At 40.2% G+C, this 22623-nt stretch overlaps 1 protein-coding gene across 1 annotated transcript in view; it reads right to left on the reverse strand.

Annotated features, from left to right (window-relative positions):
* Positions 1-22623, reverse strand: part of FLT1 (fms related tyrosine kinase 1) — a 150533-nt gene that overhangs the window by 62388 nt on the left and 65522 nt on the right. The window contains exons 11-12 of the mRNA XM_025208711.1: positions 12979-13093; positions 3100-3208 (exon numbers count right to left, since the gene is read on the reverse strand). Coding sequence (XP_025064496.1) covers positions 3100-3208; positions 12979-13093 — 224 coding nt within the window. The remainder of the gene's footprint in view (positions 1-3099; positions 3209-12978; positions 13094-22623) is intronic.

Below are 22623 nucleotides of genomic sequence, written 5' to 3' on the forward strand. Positions count from 1 at the left end.
AGGGACAAGCTGTGGGGGAGGGGGCTAGTGTAGTTCAATTTGATACAAAGGCATGGTTCTAGAGTTTGTGATGGCACCAGTGACCAGGAAGTCTCTCAGAAATGACTGGTCCCCATTGTCTTTGTGTAGTATATAGACCTACATTTACTTAATGGACTCAGGCATAAGATGGTCATTTCATAGATTTCATAGACATTAGGGCTGGAAGGGACCTCGGAAGATCACCGAGTCCAGCCCCCTGCCCAAAGGGCAGGAAGTCAGCTGGGGTCACAGGATCCCAGCAAGATAAGCATCCAGAAATGCATTAGCCTAAACAAAGTCTAAAGGTTCTTCCCTAGAGTAGCCAACAAGTGAGAAAAGCTATGCAAGAACCTCACTCCTTGGTGATACAGTCACGCTTACACTAAGGATGGAGTATATACAGCTGCTCTGCTTTTAAACCTTTCAAGTCCAAAGATACACATTGGAATTAGACTCTCATCCCAGCAATACCAAGGGATCTACAATTATAAATATGAGGTCTTGCCCAACATGGCCACTCCAGCAACCTACCTGGACTCCTTTGCCTTCACTTCCCTATATCTGTCCCTCTCCACAGAAAGTGGAACAGGTCAAGGTCAAGACAGAACTGGTAGAAACATTAACTTCCACTGGCTGTCCACATGTTATTTCAGCTAGTGTCAGTGGAGCATGTTACAGAAAGAGGTTGCCTATGCCATCCATGATTCTATTATATGTTTTATCCCAATTCGAAAGACAAGGACTGAAATATAGAGTGCTGCAATGGAAGGGGCTTCTGGGAGTTGGAGGAATTATCTGCTTAGCTTACTCTAAATTTCTTCCAGGTGTTTTGAGCCCTTCCTGCTAGCCTCTCCTTGCATTGACAAGCAGCATCTGATCCTAAAAGAGGTCATTTCCCTTGTGTTAGATGCTTTCATGTCCCAGTATCAGTCTTCGTGTAATGCAGACTGTTCACAAGTGGCTGTACCAGCAATAACAATTTTAAACAAACAAAACTCCAGCAATCACCCTAGCCCTGAAGTATCTATTTTGAATACATTAGAAGGAAATCCTTTCTGGTGTCCTGCCACTTTGTTCACAGCCATCAGCATTTGGACTGTCTTTTTTCCCCTCCATCATGTGTTTTTCAACAAACAGTAAATAAATGGCAAATGTGTTGCTCAGCTCACTTGTATTGTAAAATACTAGCAGACTAGAGGAATTTAGGTTCAATATAGGAGCAGACTTGCTAGAAAAATATGCGATTCTATGTGGTGCCAAGAGCAATTAGCAACATAATGAGTTTAATAAAAGCAACTAAATGTCAGTAGGGGTTTGGGTTGTAGCCGTGTTGGTCTAAGGACATAGGCAGACAAGGTTCCTTGGGTGAATTTGATATCTTTTATTAGACCAACCCAAATGGTTGGAGAATAGTTATTAAGCAAGCTTTTGGGTTCAAAAACCCTTCGTCAGGCTAAGGAAGCTTCAGCAGTTGGTGTGTACTCTTCCTGGATGGAAGATGTCAGTAGACAACCTAGATTTTTCATGTCACAGAACTAAAGTGATGGGAAATCATCAACAAATAAAACATCAGATCAGAATTATGAGCTGAGTTCATGTCAGCATCATAAACTCAGATAGAAAGATTGCTACCAGCTAGAACAATTACAAATTTCCAGCCCAAAATAAAACAACTATGCCTCTTTCTGAATATGGGCTAGTCTTCAGAGGAAAGTCTGTATATCGTCTCTGCCATCATACACTCTATCATGCAAAGAATTTCTACCCCCAGGTATGAATCAGCTCCTAACCTGAAATGTGAGAAGGGAAGCTGACACACAGAGGAGGTGGCAGTTGACAGCTGTAAACAGGCTAGTGCTTTATGTGGTTTTAGGGCCTTACCTATAGCACTGGAAGGCTGAAGAAAGTTTACTCTTCTTCAGTGTGGAAAGTGTGTTTATTATAGCTGGGCGGGACATTTCAAAAAGCAAGATTTTATTCTCAAAACAGGAATAAATTATACATTTGTTTTATATAAGTTTATTTTTTTTCTATTTCTTGACCAGTGCTGTAAACTCTTTCTATTTTAGGAAGACATCTGTCAGTCTAGTATTTTCTCCACTAGACTCCAGTCATCAAATTGAAACAGATCAACAACTAAAATGGACTACAAAAATAGTAACAGAGCACAATGTGATAAGTTGAAAATAGGTTTTACCTTTTCAGCTGATGTTTCATGGAAGGTTTATGATTTTAGAATTAAAGTGTAAAAAGGACTTTCTGGTTTCTACTATCTGGTTATTAAATAATTAATCACCATTTTCTTTAGTAATGAACTTTTTAAAGACCATTTTGGATCATTAACTTTTGGATCATTAACTCATGGGAAGGTAAGTCTACCTTCCCATGAGGTACTACTTTGTAAATATGTTCTGCCACAGTGAAAGTAACAGTTAACCAGAAGATGGCTCCTTCGCAATATTACCCTCCAACACGATGGTCAAGAAACTGTCTAATGGATTTTAGTAATATATTCATACTTGTTTCATTAGTCCTTGAAATCACAGCATTTGGTCGGTATAGCAATGATCCTGCGAAGATTTATGCATATACTTAATAGAAGTCAATCAGACCAGTCGACATTTAGCATATGTGTAAATCTTTGAAGGATTAGGATCTGTGTTCTCCCCGTTTGTACATAATGGTGTCATGCCATCACGTATGATGCTGCCCTGTAGGTGTTTGCAAATTATAAAGTAACACCATACATGAAGTAACTGTAAGCACCAAGCAGTAGAGAAAATCTTATCAGGCAACCTTGGTTTTTATGACCAATTTGAAGCCTCATTGGAATATTTGATAATGAATAATAGTGATACACTACACTGTAATGTTAATCCCCTTCTGAGAAATCAATCTCCATATTGCATAAAATACCACCAGAACAGCAGTAAAAAATATGGCCAGAGATAACATTTACATCCATCGTAATATTTATCAGGACAGGGAAACAAAATGACATCATGAATGTCACTTCAAGGCCAGGGAATGTTTTTGGGGGTTGGGTTTTTTTTGGTTACAATATAGATTATACCTTACCTGTTACATAAAAGCTAACATTTCTTTCAACTGTCCCTATTTTGTTGGAAGCCACACAGCTGTAAATTCCGGACGATTTGGCTTCAGCTACAACCAGAATGCTAGCAGTCTGTGAAAGAAAGAATGGTTTTAGCTGTCATTAAAGTCAATTCAAACATTTTTGGGGGGAAAAAAAAGTTTCTCTTGACAATATGATTCAGTTGCTCCATACATTCAGTGAGGCAGTGCTGTGGCAGTTAAGAGGAGGCATTACCATGTAAAGTGCTGGAAATGATGGAAAAATAACAGGAAACTAGCTCCTCGGGAGACCTTTATATTATCAACCACTACAACCCAAATCTTTGAATGTGCCTTCTAGGTTGATTTATCTCATGCTGCTGATGTAATAATGACAGGTTATAAAACACAGGGTGTAGCACAGCATGTTCTATCCCAGAAGGCTGCTTGTGGATCAGTCAACAATGGGAGTAAGTATGGACCGCCTTACTCGTTTGGGTAGCACTGGAAAAATGGAGCCCCACCTTGAAACCCATTTAGTATCCTCTTTCACTCCTTCATGACAGTGGGGCAGGGGTAGGAAAGAGGCTTGTTCATCTCTCAGATTTTTTCCTCCCTTTTAGATTTCAGCTTTAATATATTTCATAGGAGCATAAAATATCTGTTTTAATGACATATGCCTCTATCCTACCATGTTGGCATTCTGAATCATTTGACAGATAGATATTATGTATATGAGCAGATGGCTCCTAGACATGCTTCTAGACAAAAATGTTATGGTGCCATGCTAGGGGGTGATGGAAGGATGGTTCACTACTTAAACACTCATTCAGGACTTGAAAAATCCCTGCTTCATTTGTTGTGTGATGTCAGGCAAGTCTCTCTGCCCCTCTCTGTCTTTGTTCCAGTTCTGTAAAATGGGGATAAATGTGCTTCTTCACCTCCCAAGTATTCTGGGAGGATACAGATGTTAAGGACTGTGAGGAACTACACACTAGCAGGCATGAGGGGAGACTTATACTCTTTCTTTACCTTTATTTTTTGCATTATTTATAAGCACAAAATACAGTGGCATCCAAAATGTGATTGGTGCTGTAAACACTTTTATAAGTTGTCTCAGAATTCAAAACAAGAAACAGCAGGGCAATGAGAACTAGGTAGAAAGTTCAAGAGAAGGGTTCATGGCTGGCTGATCACAGCCTGAGAATTCATTAGTCCTCAAACAGTCCTCAAACAGTTCCTCAGCTGTTCCCAGGCTGGATCAAGGGGGAGGGCAACAGGATGGACACATCCCTTTCTGCCACCACTGCTGCTGTCCTTGTCTGACCCAGGCACAGGTGGAGCCCCAGAACTTCTCATGTCCTTGCCCAGGCTACACTGCAGAGTGTAGATGTGTGGGGAACTGGCCTCTGCTGGGGCTAGTGGAAGTGGCAGCACTCGGGTATCTCCCTCCAGCACCTCCTCTTGGCCAGCAGAGGACACATGGGAAGGGTGGCAAGGAGCAGGGGCTGGAAGGAAGAACCTGCTGTGGCTGCTGGTGACCCTGGCTGAACCCAGCTGCCATACAGCTGCTCCCTGCAACATGGGGCAGAAGCACCTCTGGGGCTTACCCCACCCCTGGGCAGCTAGGCACAGTGGTAGCCACAGTGGCGGGGGGGGCTGGTTCCCTGTCTTCATGCGCTTGTGCTCTGCCTGGCTCCTGGTGTCCCCCTCTAGCCCAGGGATTCCAGCCACATCTTGCCTCCTTCCTCTATAGTCTGAGGAGCAGTGAGCCACATGCCCTGTAGTAATCCTGCACCCCCCACAGCTGTATCATTAACCTCAGTCAATTTTTCATAGGCTTTAGGGTAGAGGTTGGTGCTGAGGAGGAATTTTGAAGCAGACAGGCTATGGGATAGAGTAATGAAAAGGGAGGTGCCTGTATCTAAGGAATGGAGTCTGTGCTTCTTAGATACTTTCCATAATTTCCAGGCAATTACATTTTCTTCTGCTCAGTCTGTCCAATAATTAGAGTCCTGGGCTAGGCTCAACAGTTTAGAGCACTCCTGACAGAGGAATGGTGACCTTCTGCCCATCCTCAATAAGAACTGATCAAACATGACAAAAACCAGTGGTGGCAAGTATTCATTCACACTCTGCACTTTCTACGTACAGATTTTGAGCCGGACTAGGAGGAATCAATTATGACCCTCAAGTCTGACATCCTGCATAACACAGGCTTCCCAATTTAATCCAGGGGGAGGATGCAGCGGAGGGGGGGGACAACATCTTCCCTATCATGCAAGAATACATTATCTACCTCAGTTGTAACTAAATCATCTATTTTAGAAAAGATTTCAAGACTAGAAGCAATGATAAAGGGCACCTCTGCTCTCTTAGGCTTGTTAAGCTCTGTCCTTGTCAAATACCATCTGTTAAAAAGTTATCATTTATTTCCAATATGAATTTCTCTAAATTTGCCTTAGCCATTCTTCTGCAAGATGAAAGGGCTAATGTACTTATGGACTGTGACCAACTAGCATCTTACACTTCCTATGGATAAGTTAAATTATCTAAAGTCTTTAAGTCTCATTGTAGGGCAGTTTTTTCCAGGCCTTGACTATTTTTTGTATCTCTTCCCTGAACCCTGTCCAGTTTTTAAAATGTGGACATCCAAGCTGGGATAAAGGATTCCAATACTGATGTCACCAACAACGTATCAATTGACATTACTTTATCAAGTTTGTGCGAACACCTACACAAAATACTTGGTGGCAGAGATTCAGGCTCTAGCTCTCTGACTCCGCTGACATCTAGTTGTTGGGTTTTTTTTATTTGATTTGATTTGATTTGATTTCTGAGGACCATAGTGTTCTTGAGCCTGAGGCTTAAGAAGAAAATGCTTCTACAATTCCTCCAGGTAGTGAGAAAGAAAATGTTACCATCCAACACTTTGACTGACTAACAGAACAAGGCTGCAGTTCTAAAATGGAAGTTTAGCCAAATACATGAGTTTCCATGCTCTATCAGATTTAGATGTAATCATTATTACTCCTGGATAGAGGTCTGTAGGCCTGTACATTTCCTCAAACATACAAAATATTTCCTCAGTTATTGACCTGGGCGTTTGAAGTATGTAGGCATAAGATAACATCCCCCTAAAATGGTCTGTGACCACTCTACTGGTGAATACTGTTTCAGGAGCCCCTGAAGCCAGCAAAGCAGTGTTCATGCAGCTAAGCCTGGCATGTTTTTCCATAGGGAATAAACACAGTTACTTTCGATCCATCTGTGCTGCGTATTTCTTTTCATATTGTTATTGCCTTGTAGGGAATAAAAGATACAACAGTACTGATTTAGTATTTGCCATTGACCTCATATCATCTAACTAGTCCAGCCCTGGACGTTCTCTATAATGTGAAAAAGTTCAGGCTCTAGATACGCAGCAGCAGAACGGCAAGCACAGAAGAGGCAGCAATACAATGTAATAACTAGATATGGCAAAACAAAGGCTACCTGTCATGTGTGGCCTCTGTTACCTCCAAATCAGGCATTTTCACCTAGAAACTTTATTGCCATTTCCTCCTTCTAATAAGAGTATGTTCTCTTAACCATTACCCTGCCCTTTTGCAAGCACCAAGGCACACTTGTTTTATCCAAGACTTTGGTGAAAATGTTATTATGGACCTCCTGTGTTGAAATATTGGCAGCACTTCACTGAGTTGTTTTTGATTATACTGATGATGTTCAGTACACCTCACGTGTTGGCAAAGAGCATCAGTGTGAAACATCTAGCCAATATGCTCTGCCTTAAGCTTTTTCACTATAAGAAATACTTGCTATAATATTTAGGGATCAAATAGCAGGATATAGACAAGCCTGAAGTCAGGGTAACCTTATTCTCTAAGTTCAGTTGGTTCAGGCAAGTGATTTTGTTACTTATAAAATATAGTTGTACCTGAAGTGGCATAACAAACAGAAAGCTCTGTTCCAGTGGGACCAAACACATATAGCTGATTCATGGGGAAACTACAGTACAGGCAGCTATGTATTCTTATATCCGCCTCTGTTTCAATGCCCTACATACACTAGCACTTGACTCATGCCTCCGTCACAAAGAGTGGGGATTTCTAAAAGAAGGGGGCAAGTACAGGTGCCAAATCACAGTTTATTTTTAATCTTGTCAAACACTAAATTCCACTTGTATGTCACAAATGGTTGTTCTAAAAGTGATGGCAGAAATTGTATTTGCACTTAGGAGGATAGACAACCAAGGGAGAAGTTATGGGAAGTGCATTGGAAGGAAGGGAAGCTCCAATTATGTTCTTAAAACAAGCTGTATAAGTTAAGGCCCAATCCCACAAAACCCAACAATTTTATGTGTGTAAGTATTTCTACTGAAGACAACAGAGCTGCTGAAGGTTCAGTACTATTCCCATATTTGATTCTTTTTCTGAACAGGAGAAACAGAATAATCAGAAATAGTTTCACCTGTTAACACTGACTTTACACAGATGACACCCTTTGGACTCCGGACTCTACAGTTCATGCCTTGTTGGGTCCTTCCCTATCTTGTTAAATGTATTACATCATCATGGAGAATGTGATGAGGCTCTTATCATCTGGCAATGATTGAGACAATCTTGTTAAACTGCTATGATGCATAGGGTTGTGGTTTACACTGCCATGTCACAAATGGTAATGACACACACCACGCTATGACCAAAGATGGCATCACCAGTCAAACCAGAGACTGACTAAAACAAGAGTGGGTTTGGTTTTGCAAAACCTTGACAGTTGAGTTATTAGTTTTCTTTTTCATCTGAAATCCTGAAGGCAAGTATTATGATAATCCAACACTTGTGCCAATAAGTACTCAAGTATTTTAGCAAGGAGGGTGATATAGAAGGAGGCTGATGGATAGGCAAATGAATACAACCTTTATATAGTACTATACCATCATATATTAATTCTTTACACCCATATCATTATGCAACATGTACGTATATATAAAATCTATATATAAGCACTCAAGAAATCTATCTTAAAATAACTTTTTATCAATGTTGCAAAATCAAGCACCTCAGAGAGAAGGAAAGCTGGGGTTAACATTATCAGTACAACCTGAATGCAGCCTCCTCATGCATAATGGTGTTTGTTTCCATGTAATATCCTAGCCTTTTATTTTAAAAAAAGTAAACTGACACCTGCATGGCTCATCTGCAGGTTTGGCACCTTTTAGTCCAACACACAGACCTCTGCCACTTGAGCTAAGGAAGTGACGGGTACTGACAGTAGGTTGTCATCTTCTCTGTGGAGCACTACTAGAAGGGGATGAGACAGTTTGCTAGTGGGTTTCTCAGATGATTGCTAAGAGCAGAGGAATGGTGAAATTTGAGGGTATTAGGTTCCATTCCATGCACAGGTAATGAGCGTGCTCTGCTTGAAATACCCTCTTCTGCTCATGTTCCTGAATGTGTCCTTGTACCTTTTCCTCTCCAGCCTGTCCCTGCCTGTCTGACACTTCTCCCCTCTGACCAGATACCCAGATTGGGACCTATTATAGCCCCAAACAACCCAGAGTTGTAACTGTATGGGGAGTCCTGCCAAATAAAGATAGAATTGATGAGGAACTCAGCAACTAATAGCTAAGAAGTTTTTACTGAAAACTTACAATCTAATTTTTTTCAAAGGCTTATAACTTGGCTGAATTTGGATTTTATCATATATAAAATGTATTCTCCCCTCTCCACTATCAAATTTTCAAGGCCTTGCTCTGAAACAGGAGGGCACTAGACCTATAAAAAGGAAATGTCATTAAAATGCCTTTAACCTGGGCAAAAGAGCCTGGGGCAGTTGTGTGGCATAGCAGATTTTCAGTCCAAATGGCTGCAGTTTGGCAAAGTTATGAGCAACCGAATAAAAAGTTCTGTTAATGAAATGTGCCAAGCAACCTTAATAAAAGGTAGTGTTACCACCCCATCTATACTATACACACACACATACACAAGTCCATTATATAGATTCATGCATCTGATTTTACTATATAATTATTGCAGGTAATACACATACTTCCTTCACAATGATTTGTTGCTGTTCTAACTAAATATGTAGTAATGTTGCATTCATTACAGCAGTTGATTTTTAGCTGGGAGCTTGCAGAACCAATGTTTCTTGGGAATGGAATGAAAGGAACTTCTCTACAACAGTTTATATGAGGGATCCAAAAACAGTGTGAAAAATCATGTTGCGGAAAATTAACGGAAAAAGTCCAACGTGAGAATAAAAACTTTGGGTGTGGGAATTGAATCACTTGAAGATTTTTTTATGATTAAGTATTATTGCTTATGTCATAGACTTATTCCATTATACCACTCAAGTTTCTCAGCGTCTGTTTAGAGAGGTTTCAAAGGAAATGATACTAGAACACTGTTGCTGTCACGGTTTTTCTGTGTCACTAGATGAATAATGTATCACACACTTCCTGTGTTCTTTTAACCATAAAAACTCAAGGTAGAAAGAAAAATGCATAGCTTACATTACATCCACAGACACCTTACCAACCCATCAAAAGCAAACTGTTGCCTGATAGCATTTTGTGTTCTTGAAATAGGGAAGGTATTGGCAAACTGTCTTTGTGTCAGACCAGTATGGTTCCCCAGATTATCAAAAATTAACTTGTGAACATGCCTTCATCACGTTTTGCTTTGATCACCACCTTCTCTTTCGCTGCCCTTCGGTCTCTTTCTCCACTCTATCCACAATGTTGCAGCTTAAAAACATTTTCTTTTCAGTCATGTTATCTCATTCCTCATATCAGTTTCCTCTCTCATTTCATGTCAGGTTTAAGATCCTTGTTCCCAGGCACCCAATTGCACCCCTCCCTGCACTTCAACTATTTCAACCCCATGGTATCCAATTTTCTTCATAGTCTTTTAAGTGCTTCTTTTGACCCTTCTCTATATTGAATGCTGTGGCTTCTTTTTACTTTGTCTTCTGTGCTTGGAAGTTGAAATGGGAAAGGTGCTGAGTTCTGAGAACAGATGTCCATTGATACTTGAAGGTATTCAGAAGTGTTCAGATAAGTTTTTGTTTTTAAAGTAATGAACACAGAACAGTCAGATGATGTTGAGCTGTCATGTTGTGCTTGCTCCAGCTAAGTTTTACACAGGATTACTCTCTGGAGATATATACCCCATGGAGATATAGGAATCGTCCTGTTCCTATAATGATGACACTTACATGCCCAGAGAGGATAGTAGAATAACTCGTACACTTCAGTTGGGTAACTCAACTGCACTTTTGTTCTCCACTAGGTGAAATCCTACCCTAACTGACCATCTATTACACATCTGCCATTATTATAGAGATCAGGACAGAAACCAAAGGTTGGGGAGCCTTTCATGTTTAGAAAAGTCGTGCTTTCTACATTGCTGCTCAGATTGTTATGGAAGAACATGCATCCCAGAAAAAAATATTAGAAAAGCAATTCTTCTGAGGTAAAAAGAGTTTGCACTGACCCATGCACTTGATGAATGTAGCTCAGTAACTAGCTCATTTTTGGCAGGGATAATTTGTGCTTCAGGAGCCTCCTTATCAACTCTATTGCTGTTTTCCCCTATGACTGTTATTCTTGAAATGTATGAAAAAGTTTGGCAATAACTGGTAACTTGGACTTGTAACTGTGGCTCCCCTGGTGAGGACAAAAAGCAACATTACTAAACCCCTTCACAGACTAACAGCATGTAGGAGGGCTAAAGACAGAAAAAGAAGAACAACTGTTTCACTGTAAAACTTTCCAGTGACCATCGTTTCAGATGCATTTCTCATCATCCTTTAAAAAAAAAAAAGCAGATTGCAGAAGACTTCAAACAAATCCTTCAATTCTGTAGCAAGGATCCATTATTAGCATCTTCCTTCAGGGAGGAACTTATTCACTGTCACTTGGAAGTTGGCCTGACATTTCAACCACTCCTCTTCTGCTGTCTTCAAAATGCATGGCGCACAAAAATTATTAAGCGTGGCTTTTATACAACTTCTTCAGTGCACTGAAATTGTTCTCAACATACCTAGATGCCTCTTGTAAAATAATGCCTCCTGGGCATTCACTCTCTTTTATTCATTACAGTCCCTCCTAGGAATAGCCACCTTCCTTCTGTACCCCAGTACTCTTTCCTCCTCCAAATCTACCTATAAGCCTCATTTTTCATAGGCCTTCCAATGCTCCCGTTTTCTATGAGGCTGTCTGTTCCCATCTGTATCTTGTTCTTTAACTACCTGCTGAGTGACTGGCTAAATGAAAGCAAAAGCCCCTCAAGACCAATGATTATTCTTATATGTTGGTGCTGTGCCATATAGATCTGTGGCAGTGTATGAATAATACAAGAGTGGTGGAAGATACGCCATCCTTATAACTGTTCTTAGATGTATGTTACGCCTCTTTTATATTGTTCTGATAGTATAACTGGGTAGAATTGTAATTCACAGACATGTTGGTGCCCTTTTGGGCAGCTGTAGAGGTCTAAAAGGGCTTAGTGTATCTCAGAAAATGAGGGCTTTGGAAATTAAAGGCTATAGGATAAGATACTATTACATCTCTGGTAATGTCTGCCATTATTTTTACAACTCAAACCAGATTGTGACTCAAGCCAGAGCACTTGACTTCTCTAGGAGCAAACCATATTAATAAAGTCTAAGGCCATAAGGTATCATTGTGGTTGTTAGTCCTTGGGAATAACAGAAGCCACAGAACTCTACCAAGTACCTCTTGGTTCTTCAATAATTCTTGCTCTCAACTAGAGTTTCTTTTTGAAAGACATCTAGTCTTGACCTCAAATGAAGGAGAATCCTCCAGATCTTTCACTAGGGTGTTCTAGTGATTGATTCCCTCCACATTAAAAAAGGAGCCTTATTTGCATCTTGAGTTTTCCTTGTTTCAGCTTAAAACTCCTGGGTAATACGATGCCCTTGGGTACCAATTTGAAGAGCTTCAAATAGTCTTTCATGTAGTCAGATATTGTTATTTATTCATATTGTTATTTACAGCCCTCTTAACTTATCTTTTATATGCTGAATAAATTTGGTCCAGTAAGTCTCACACTTAACATATTATACACATTTAAATCTTGTGGCTGTTTTTCTGATTAATTTCCAACTTTTTAACATTCGTTTTTAAAATGTCTATACTAGTAATTCCAGTAGAATAGCATCCATCTGTGAACAAACTCTCTAAGGAGAACAAATGTCTTAGTGAAAACAAAGAGAAATTGCACAATGGCATGAACTGAAATAAATATGGCACAACATTTTGTATGCTCCTAAATTGACCCCTGATGCTAATGTTCAATTCTAGCAAAGCTCTAAGGACCTGTTTTACTAACAGCTACACACACACATAGTCCCACTGACTTCAATAGGGCTATGCATAGAAATAAATATTTTTTTGCAGAACAAGGGCTATATTTGGGGAGACAAAACAAACTGCAGGGGAGTCTGTTGTAGTCATGTACAGTATACATCCAGCCACTAATGGATCTAAAATTTTGAAAAGAGAGTGAGGTGCATCGTCACATATAAAACAACACATATTTTTCTCCAGTTTAGAAGGGATCAGGTAGATTACAATGAGCCATGAAGTCAGATGACTCCCTCAGCACTGCCTGACTAGAAATGCTGCTACCACTGCTGCCAGGCAGTTGGTTTTAAACTTTGGCTGGACCAGGAATCCAAGAGGGGTGCAAGTGCACCAATGCACACCCCCTGGATCCACCCCTGTGTGCAGCCCTTCTAGTTTAAGCCACTCAAAATACCCTGACTTCAGTTTCTGTTCTCAGGTGTCTTCAAATACATTCCCAGGTAGTGCTCTGGCACACAGGAGACAATTCCCCCTTCACAAAACCATACCTTATTCTTCCCTTCTATTACTGCCATGCGCTCACTGATGCTCTGTATTCTGTTTCCTGTGATGCTGCCAGGTTTCAAGGTGAAAGATCCCTCAGTGTTAGAGCAAAAGCCATACCTGCAGACAGGAGAAATAAAGTGCTGCTTTTAGAAAGATGAGTACAGAAAGAAACATGAAGGATTCAGAGTAGCTTGCTTGAGGATCCACTACTCCAATGGAAGTCAGGGGGAACCACTTCATACTGGTAATATCCTTAACAGATCCAAACTTTCCCAGTAGTTTACAGGTTATTTGTACTGTGTTGCTGTTTGATTCAGTCGGACTTCAGACATGAAATTCAGATTTAGACCAGAATTTGAACTTAATTATGTGGGCCCAGCATTCTGATTTTACCATCCCAAAGTTATGACTGAGACTTAATTTTGATCATTGGTTACATTATTTATAAATTTTAAGAAATGCAAAAGAATTTGCCATTCTACTAGTGTCTATTTCTTAACCATTCTGTTGCAATTTCATTACATGAAGGTCCTTTTCACAATCCCAAAAACTAATACTGCAAGATCAATATTTTATTTTTTATCTTTCAAGTATTGCATTTAAGCTGCAAAATGGCAAAATATTGATGCTGAGACTCATTTGTAACTAGGCATGCAATAAAAAAACTCCAAAACATTCCAAATGAACAAACTAAACAAGTTAGAGCTAACAACCAAAAGGTTCAGACATTTTTATAATCTGAAAAAAAACCCCAAAGTTATATTAATGAATGGAAACCTGAAGAAAACTTTTGTCAGACTTACACAACAAATTGGCTTATAATCAGAACATTCAGGGGTGGACATGGTAGAACTAATTTGGGTTTTTTTAAAGCTTAATTTAGTACATATACAAATAAACACTGGAAATTTAAAATTTCCATCTTTCTTGTTCTTTCAGACCATCTGATTCTCTTCTTTAACTAGCTTGTTCAGTCCCTATTTGAAATGTAGAGTTTGGCCACCCACTTGGGAGGAGCTCTTTTAAGTTTGACAGGTAAGGCTTTTAAAGATAACTTAATAGTCATTAGCAGTTTGTTTTGACAGGGATATGTGCCCATTATTCTGTTTGGAGATGTGACCTTGAAAGCTAAATGATAGTAGGTCAAGAGTTACACTGATCAAATGATAACCATCAATTCCCTTTAGCCATTCTGCATTTTTCTCACTCCTACTGTCTTCTTTATATCCCTATTGATGGCTTACACCATATAATCATTTTACCTTAATAAATATCATAGAATCATAGAAAATCAGGGTTCCTTAGGAGGTCATCTTCTAGTCCAACCACCTGCTTAAAGGAGGACCATCCCCAACTAGATAACTCTAGCCAGGGCTTTGTTGAGCCCGGCCTTAAAAACCTCCAAGGATGGAGATTTCACCACCTCCCTAGGTAACCCAATTCCAGTGCTTCACCACCCTTCTACTGAGAGAGCTTTTCCTGAGATCCAGCCTAAACTTCCCTTGCTGCAACATGAGACCATTGCTCCTTGTTTTGTCATCTGTCACCACTAAAAACAGTCTAGCTCCAACCTCTTAAAGGATAGAGGATGCTTTAAAGGCTGCTATCAAATCCCGCCTCAGACTTCCCTTCTCCAAACTAAATAAGCCTAGATCTTTCAGCTTCTCCTCACAAGTCATGTCCCCCAGGCCCCTAACCATTTTTGTTGCCCTCCGCTGGACTCTCTCCAATTTGTCCACATCCTTTCTATAGTGGGGGGCCCCAAAATGGACACAGTACTCCAGATGTGACCTCACCAGTGCTGAATAAAGGGGAAGAAAGGTAATCATAGTCCATTTATTAAAAGCAATAATAGTCCAATTATTGCCAATAATATCCAATAATACTAGTCTTAACTAATTTGACAATCTTTAGACATGAAGGGTTATGAAATAATTTGGGCTGTAATCAGCACTGAAGTGTAGCCTTCTGCTCCAAGAATTCCTCATGATGCATAGGAAGGCTCAGCCATGGTCATTCACATTTAGGGAGAGAGCTGAGGAAGACTGAGGGGGCAGGGAGGGTCTACCAAGGCAACATTTTCTCTCCTGTTTCCACACTGTTTCAAACCTGGTCTCTGTGAGCAGTGTTGTGGTGGCCACTGGGGATGGATATACCTTTGCTAAGACAGTTTTACAAACTGTCATTCAGATAGAGCCAGAGCAAAAAAAAAGTGATTTAAAATTATTCTAATAAAGGTAACATCCCCTTCCCCTTGTAACCAATTTGCCAAAACAAACAGTATCCTTTATAATCAGTTTTAGAAACAGGAAACTAACACAGAGGAAGCTGAAATACAGATGTGCCAATAAGTCTTCCACATTGTAGTGGATAGCAGGATAAATTAATTGACTTCAGTAGTACATGTGCTCCAATGACTGCTGTGCCTTGCAATTTTGCATGATGGGTGGCGGGTGGACTTTTTCTTTTTACTGTCAGTGAGAATTCCCTAATCTCAGTTCAACCATAACAGTAATAAATGTTGTTCTTCTTGTCGCTCTTAGATTTCTCATCTTTGCCAGGTACTTATTTCTGTCCTGCCAAACAGGTAAAATTGCAGTCCTGCTTCACCAAGTGCATTCATGACACTTTCTCTTAAATGTTGCAAATCTGACCTATTTGCGAGCAATAAAATACTTGTTGAAAAACATTTTGGTGAGGGATGTGGAAATGTCTGTCTGGAAAGTGCTGTACAGTTAGAATTTGACTGGCCATCTTCATGGCAGAGACTCTCATATTCCCTCTGTCCCCTCTCCATCCTCAAAACTTAAGTATAAATTATCCTTGTAAGAAAAGGGAAAAGATACAGGTTAGATCGCAAATGCTCTGTTAAATGTTTGTGTAATGTCAGTCACATTGGGGTACTGCCCTCTAGGTGTTACTGTAGTACAACATACATAAAATATTGCATGCAGTTGTATGCACCTTTGTAGATACCACAGACTTCACATTACATTCATGTGCTCTTTATAATGTTAAAATAACCATAAAAGCAAAGCAAATATTTTAACATGAATTGCCTGTATTTAGAATGGTTATTTCTAATGCTAATCTCACATAGGAAAATGTATCAACATAACTCACAAGCAGAACCAGAACAAACGTCATTGTCATGAGTGTACTAGTTAAATGAATACTTCAGCTTTTTTCGTTGTTATTTTCAACAGTGCCCTATAAGACCATTGTTTACCCAGCAGAATTGGTTGCTGTACAACAGGCAAGGGGGATTAATTAAAATTATGATCCTTAATAGGATGCATTTTGTAACAGGAAGCATAAAGGCTCAGCTGAATTTAGAAATAGTCATAGAGCCAAGCGTTTGTGCTATCCACAGATGCTTGGAAAGGAATAGACAAGAATGGCAGCATAAAAATTCAGTCTGGCTGGGACTAAAATTCACAATCACCTTCCAATTATTTCCAATATTTCACTGTGTGAGACCTCGAATAACATCAGCTGCATTTTTTTTATGTGGCATTTATATAGTTAGTCTATCGCTTCTAATGATTCACTATGTAGAATATCTTGTGTGATCCAATATGTAACCAGGCATGTCAATTGCTGTGGGGAAATCCCATAAAACTTTAGAAATCTGATATTTATATAATTTTATTTTTATACAGATATCTCTGGAGTTACGCAAATATCTAAAATATTTGCTGTTGGGCATAGCTTGGTTTCCTTGCACGTTCAGAAGGATTTTGTATCACAGTTGGAATAAAAAAGTAGCAAGCACCCTGCGCGCACAGTAATTTGCGAACAAATTAGGACTCTGCATAAGCACTACTTATTTTTGCCTCCATGCGGATCCTTTCAGGCCCTTTCACAAAGTTTTTATGTATACATTTCTAGGGATACTACAGACATGTATATACACAACAAAAATCAGACTAGTGTACAGCATAAATGCTAAGGTGGTTCACAGAATGTCAAGGAACCTTTCCTATGTTGATGTAGGCATAAGGACAACACTGTGCAACCACGAAGGCATAGGACAAGTTTGTGCACAAGGAGCCTGCAGCTTGAATAAGCAGGACAGACAAGATGCAGTACAAGAGAAGTATTATTTTACAGATGGAGAACTGAGGCACAGAGACACTAAGAGTGAATGCTTGACTCCACTGATTTAAGTGAATGGCAAAAATGTACTTGATTTCAATTGGGTGAGTATTTCATCCTCAGTGATTTGTCCATTGTCATGGAGAAAGTCTGTAGTAAAGCTAGGAACTGAATCCACATCTCCTGAGCTCCAGGCCAATGTCTCAGCCACAACCACAAGGTCTCAACCTTCTTGTAAATTGTTGTCTTAAACTCAGTTTCCTTCTAATTAATTTTACATATATGTATGCATTTGTGCATGTGTGTGAGTCCGTGTGTGTGTGTGTGTGCACATACACACACACGCACACACGCACTGTAGTCTTTGTTAGGAGTTTGAGAAATAGGCTATTCATTTGTAAACCCAGAAGCCATTAATTCTCCTGTGGATTTCAAAAGAAACCTGGTAAAGGGGGATGGAGGGGGTCAAAGCTGTTAATCTGACACTGTGTTGTCTCAGGAAGCGCAGAGCACAGGTTGTGTAGTTACACTCAGAACATAAGAAACTCCCTGCCTTCTACAGGAAGGGGTTGAGACCATGGACAAACTTATACGCTGCTTTGCAATATTATGAATGTACATGTCTTTGAGGATGTTTTTTTTTTACCAGAAGTTCAACTTTAAAAATGGAATGTGATTTTGTTGGACTGGGACACATACCGGTGCTTGAGAAGTAGCTTGGGGGAGGGGGGGTGAACCTGATTCTTAAGAATACATCAAGCTCTTAAGGAAGTAGATTGTGCCATGTTTGAAGATGCAAAGATAATCACAGTGCTGGGAACCGTCTTGTGTAGAGGAGGAAACCAAACAACAAGAGGAAAGCAGCATATGCTCCTGATTTCGCACAGGAAGCCCACAGCACCTCCTGCCAAAGTGAGATAAGAAAACTCCCATGGCCTATTCTGGACAAGGCCAGGGTTGTCAACCTTAGCTTCACACTGTCCTCAGTCTACTCTGCAGCCTGCTCCCTTTCCTAATGAGTTTCAGAACTCTTACCTCTATTTGCATACAGCATGCCAAGCACAATAGCTTGGTATATTTATAACAATTGATGGGGAAGATTTCCAGGATAAGAGTGTACTACATGTCATTGCAGCATATTTTGCTGAAATCAAAATACAAACCAATTTCATGATAGAGGCTAGAAGGTGTAAATAGCAGTGTTAAAATAAAGAGAGTCATGTTTCCACTACTGAGAGTTTATACTGACATGCAAGGGCTTAGACAAAGGATTTGTTCATTTATTCAGAGGTCATATTGGACTTTCTGTACTATGATTGGGTCTGAACCAAAGTTCTGGATCCTGACAAGTGCCCCTACACTCCCAACTTGGAACAAGTGCTGAAATTTACAACTCAAATAACTCAGAGACAGGTACCGATATAGGAAACTATACTGAATTAGAAAAGAGGACAGCAACTTCTCTTTCTACATCATTTGAATTATTCATTCCAAAACCTACAAATGAGAGCCTGAGGGCATTAAAAAAAAACAACCTGTCCCGACCTCAAATACGGTACAGTCCTCAAAAGAGACGATATTCCTGTCTTGGCAAATTCATACGCACAGTAAATATAAATCAAGAACTTGAAGCCAATTAATCATCTTATTCATGCTTCATCAGATTCAAAATGTTTCTCTTTTTATTTATTATTTTTAATGGTTTTTAGGTACTGCCAATAGATAACTGAAGTTCTGTGAACCTTGTACAATGAGACCTGAGAAATGGTACAAATGCTAAGAACAAATGAAAACTACCTTTCAACATTGGTTGAGAAATCCATGAACAAAGCATGACTTCCTTCTTACTGCTTATTGAGTTTTATAATGCAGGATTGTTTTCATCAGAGTTTGGTTAAAATTACTGTAAAGAAGGATGTGACCACAATTAACGTAAAAAAACAAAGGCCGAAGAACACCTAAGCTGGGTATTGTGAAGATCATATAGGAACTATTTTCCATTTAAGCTACCAAAGACCGGCATTGAAAAAATGTCAGGATCCTTTATGAAATGTCTTTTGGATAAGGGTTGGAAGAACATATGCTGAAATCCTGCTTAGGAAGCTTGAATGATTGCCTGTCAGTATTAGAATGTGTACACCTGTTAAAAAGCCATGGTATAAACATTCCTATGTCTACTGCAGTTGTTGGTTAAAAAAAAAAAATCAAGAAATAGGGCTCAATATCCTGGCTCAGTTGGATTCAATTGCAAAATTGCAGTTGGCTTTAATGGGGCCAGGTTTTCTCCATGTATGTCTAAAAACTTGAAGTAAACATTCGGTAAATGTTAGAGGGTATGTACAACTTGGTTCTCTTTTAAAAAAGAGAATGCCATTTTATTTGAGAGTTTAATCAAAGGTTACCATCCTGAAAGCCCTGGTGAATGAAATCACCTATTTATTTCTGATGACACACAGTGTGAACAGAAAGGATGCTCTTTTCCCCTTGATGCATTGCAGAGTTGTTACTGTCTTCAGTGCTCCATCTGTCTGCGATGGCTGTCTTGGATACCAATTTGTAGCATCACAAAGGTATTATCTGTAGTGTCAATACCTGCCCACCAGCAGCTGACAAACTCTTCTCAGACTGGACATCCAACAGCTTTCAAGTGCCAGTTACAACCTCTCCTTGCTATCTACCACTAAGCTCCTAAGACATTACAGTTTTGCCCATAAACAGAATTGAGGGATCTACCAAAGATTCTATAAACCAGAGAATGGCAACATGTAGCCTGAGTGCCATATCTGGCCCATGAACATGAGGCTTCAGTGGCATTTGGTGGTGGGGTACTTCAATAGCAGTCACTTTCCCTTTGCTGTTGCAAGAAGCCTCAGTGGCAAGCATTCTGCCCGTGTCACCACAAGGAAAAGTACTGATGGGAATTGGCTCCTACTGCCTACCTGCCCAACTCTAACCTGAACTGGGTCACTCTGGCCCACACTCCAAAAAGATAGCTGCCTGCTGCTGTAAGCCATTTTTTAAAACTTATGCATTAAAGAACAGCTGGTATTGTTTGACTGCTTCACAAACTGAACTCATAGGGTGCATCCCCACGAGCATTCAAGTAGTAGCTTGCAGTACTGCAAATCCATTTGCAATGTTGCAGAATGCACACACTGCACATGCATGCATTTGCCACACTGCTAATTAGCAGTGCAGTGGGCATTTCTAACACCAGGAGATCCCAGTGTAAAAAAAAAACACTCTAAGAACAAATAGGGTGGCACATGTGGCTGCAATGTGCACCACCTGAGACTGGAGCCTGACCAGCCAGAGCCGCACTCCAGCTGCCGGCCAGGCTCTATGCACCTGGATTGCCACTGTTGCAGCCCTAGGGGGCCCCCATGACCCCAGGTAAGGCTGCCAACCCTACCCCACTCAGGGCAATTTGCTACATCCCAGAGCATGCATACAGGGGCATGCCTGGGGACAACTAGCCGGCACAAATTTGTGCTCCTACTAGTTGCCCCCAGGGAAATGTATGTTCCTGCTCATAGGGATGTGCCCATAGGGTACATACACACATGCCAAATCAACTTAAAATAAGGCAACTTAACTCAGTTGACTTAACTAAGTCGAATTAAATTAAGCCACATTGAAGCATATACATGTATAGCTCCCTCACATAATGGCAGCCATTTTGTGAGCTAAGTTGACTTAACTAATGCAACTCAAGATAATATACCTCAGAGGTGTGTTATCTTGCACCACATTTAAGTCGACTCTGCTCTACATACATGTGTACACTCTGACAGTTAAGTCAACTTTAAAAAGTTAAGCCAGCTTAACTATCAAAAAATTACTACATTTGTGTGCACCCACAGGGCACCTGTACACTGATGGAGCTCTGCTCCAATGTGTGCTATTAGCATGCATTGGAGCAGACATGATTAAGCCAGCCTGCTGTGAGTCTGCTGAAGAGTGCTAATTAGCACGCTCCAGCAGCCTGTGCATTGTGTGTAGTCAGTGTCCCCACATTTTAAAATGGTGGTGGGGGCAGGGGTGCTTTCACACTCATCAGATGAGCTTCAGTTAAAGTACCCTTGCCACCATTTTGAAGTGCAGGACACTGAATACACATGATGCTGTAGGCACTTTAATTAGAGTGGCTCTGAAAGCCACTCTAATTAAAGCACCCCTCCTTCTCCACTCCAGAGCACATGTATAGATGCCTATAGTGCTTAGCATGGTAGTGGCAAGCATGAAGACAAGGTTTCTTTTTCTATAAGATGCTTAGTTTCTCCGCTTAGGTGGATAGTATAGCTTCTCAGTAGCCATGTTGGTGTTCTACACTGTATTTATTCTCTTCTTCATGAGGTAGATCCTTGTTATTTCACATAACATTAAGAAGCATAACATTCTTGGCTTTACTGACATGCAGCCATGGAGTTAATGAAAAGTTTACTGACACTTACAGGGGCCAGCACATCAGCTGCACAGTACGAATCCTGTTATTAATCATATGCAGCTGGACAATTCAAATTGAATGTTCCTATTATGGTTACATTTCCAAGCACTGCACTTCATCCTGAATTATTCCTTAGTGCTGTTCTCAAAAGCTGACTGCTTTTAATTTTCTCAAACAAAACAGGATTCTTAATAAGTGCAGAGAATGGCCTCAGACATGAAAAGATAAGGCAGGGATGGCACTCCTACTTGAACTATGTCTATACATTCATGTCATGAATGCCAGGAAATTTTCAGTTGTTCTGTTTCTTTTTTCTTAAGTATCATCTCTCTGAAACAGCTATTACTAGCAGCATATCATGCAGGTGAATTGACTTATGCCTACTGAAACTCTTAAAAATATTACTGTGCTCCCAAATGCCTTTGCAGATCATAATACCAATGGCCTATTGGGGAAAAAAACAGACCTAGATAATTCTCTGACATGGACAAGTTGCAGTTCTTGAAAGGCACTTTTCAGCTTTTCTGCACATTTTGAAAGACCTGAGATTATTTTACCTTGGTTTTGTTACTGGGGAATTGTATTTTTCTTCTTGACACTGTTTCTGCTACACACTTCTTAATAGTCCTTGCAGACTCAAAATAAGATCTCATTTCAGTCAATCCTTCCTTCCTTCCTTGTCCTTTGCTGCCTTTTCCCTTTCTGCTAGATCATAATCACTCTAATCTCTTGTACAGTCAAGTGACTCAGCCTCTCACTTTCCCTCTCAGATGCCAAAACACTGCCAATCCTCCTACCTTTCTCCAAAGAGAACTTGATTATTTATTCATAAGGGGACAAGCCATAAATTTAGTAGATACGATGGCCATTGGCTCCCCTTCACTTGGATACCCAGTCCAAAACTCAAGGTGTTCTGCAGAACACAGGCAGGTGTTGTTCAGTCATTCCTGTGATAGTTTATTTTCTCTGCACAAATCACAGGGGCTGACCCAAAGGGTCACCTTAGATCTCGATGCAGAAGTCTGTATCTACAGCTTTCCAAGACCTGGCATCATAAGATCCTCACCCTCACCCTCACCAAAAGCTCAGGAACAAGTTATTG

The sequence above is a fragment of the Alligator sinensis genome, unplaced genomic scaffold, assembly GCF_000455745.1.
Source record: "Alligator sinensis unplaced genomic scaffold, ASM45574v1 scaffold84_2, whole genome shotgun sequence".
In the NCBI taxonomy this organism is placed as follows: Eukaryota; Metazoa; Chordata; order Crocodylia; family Alligatoridae; genus Alligator; species Alligator sinensis.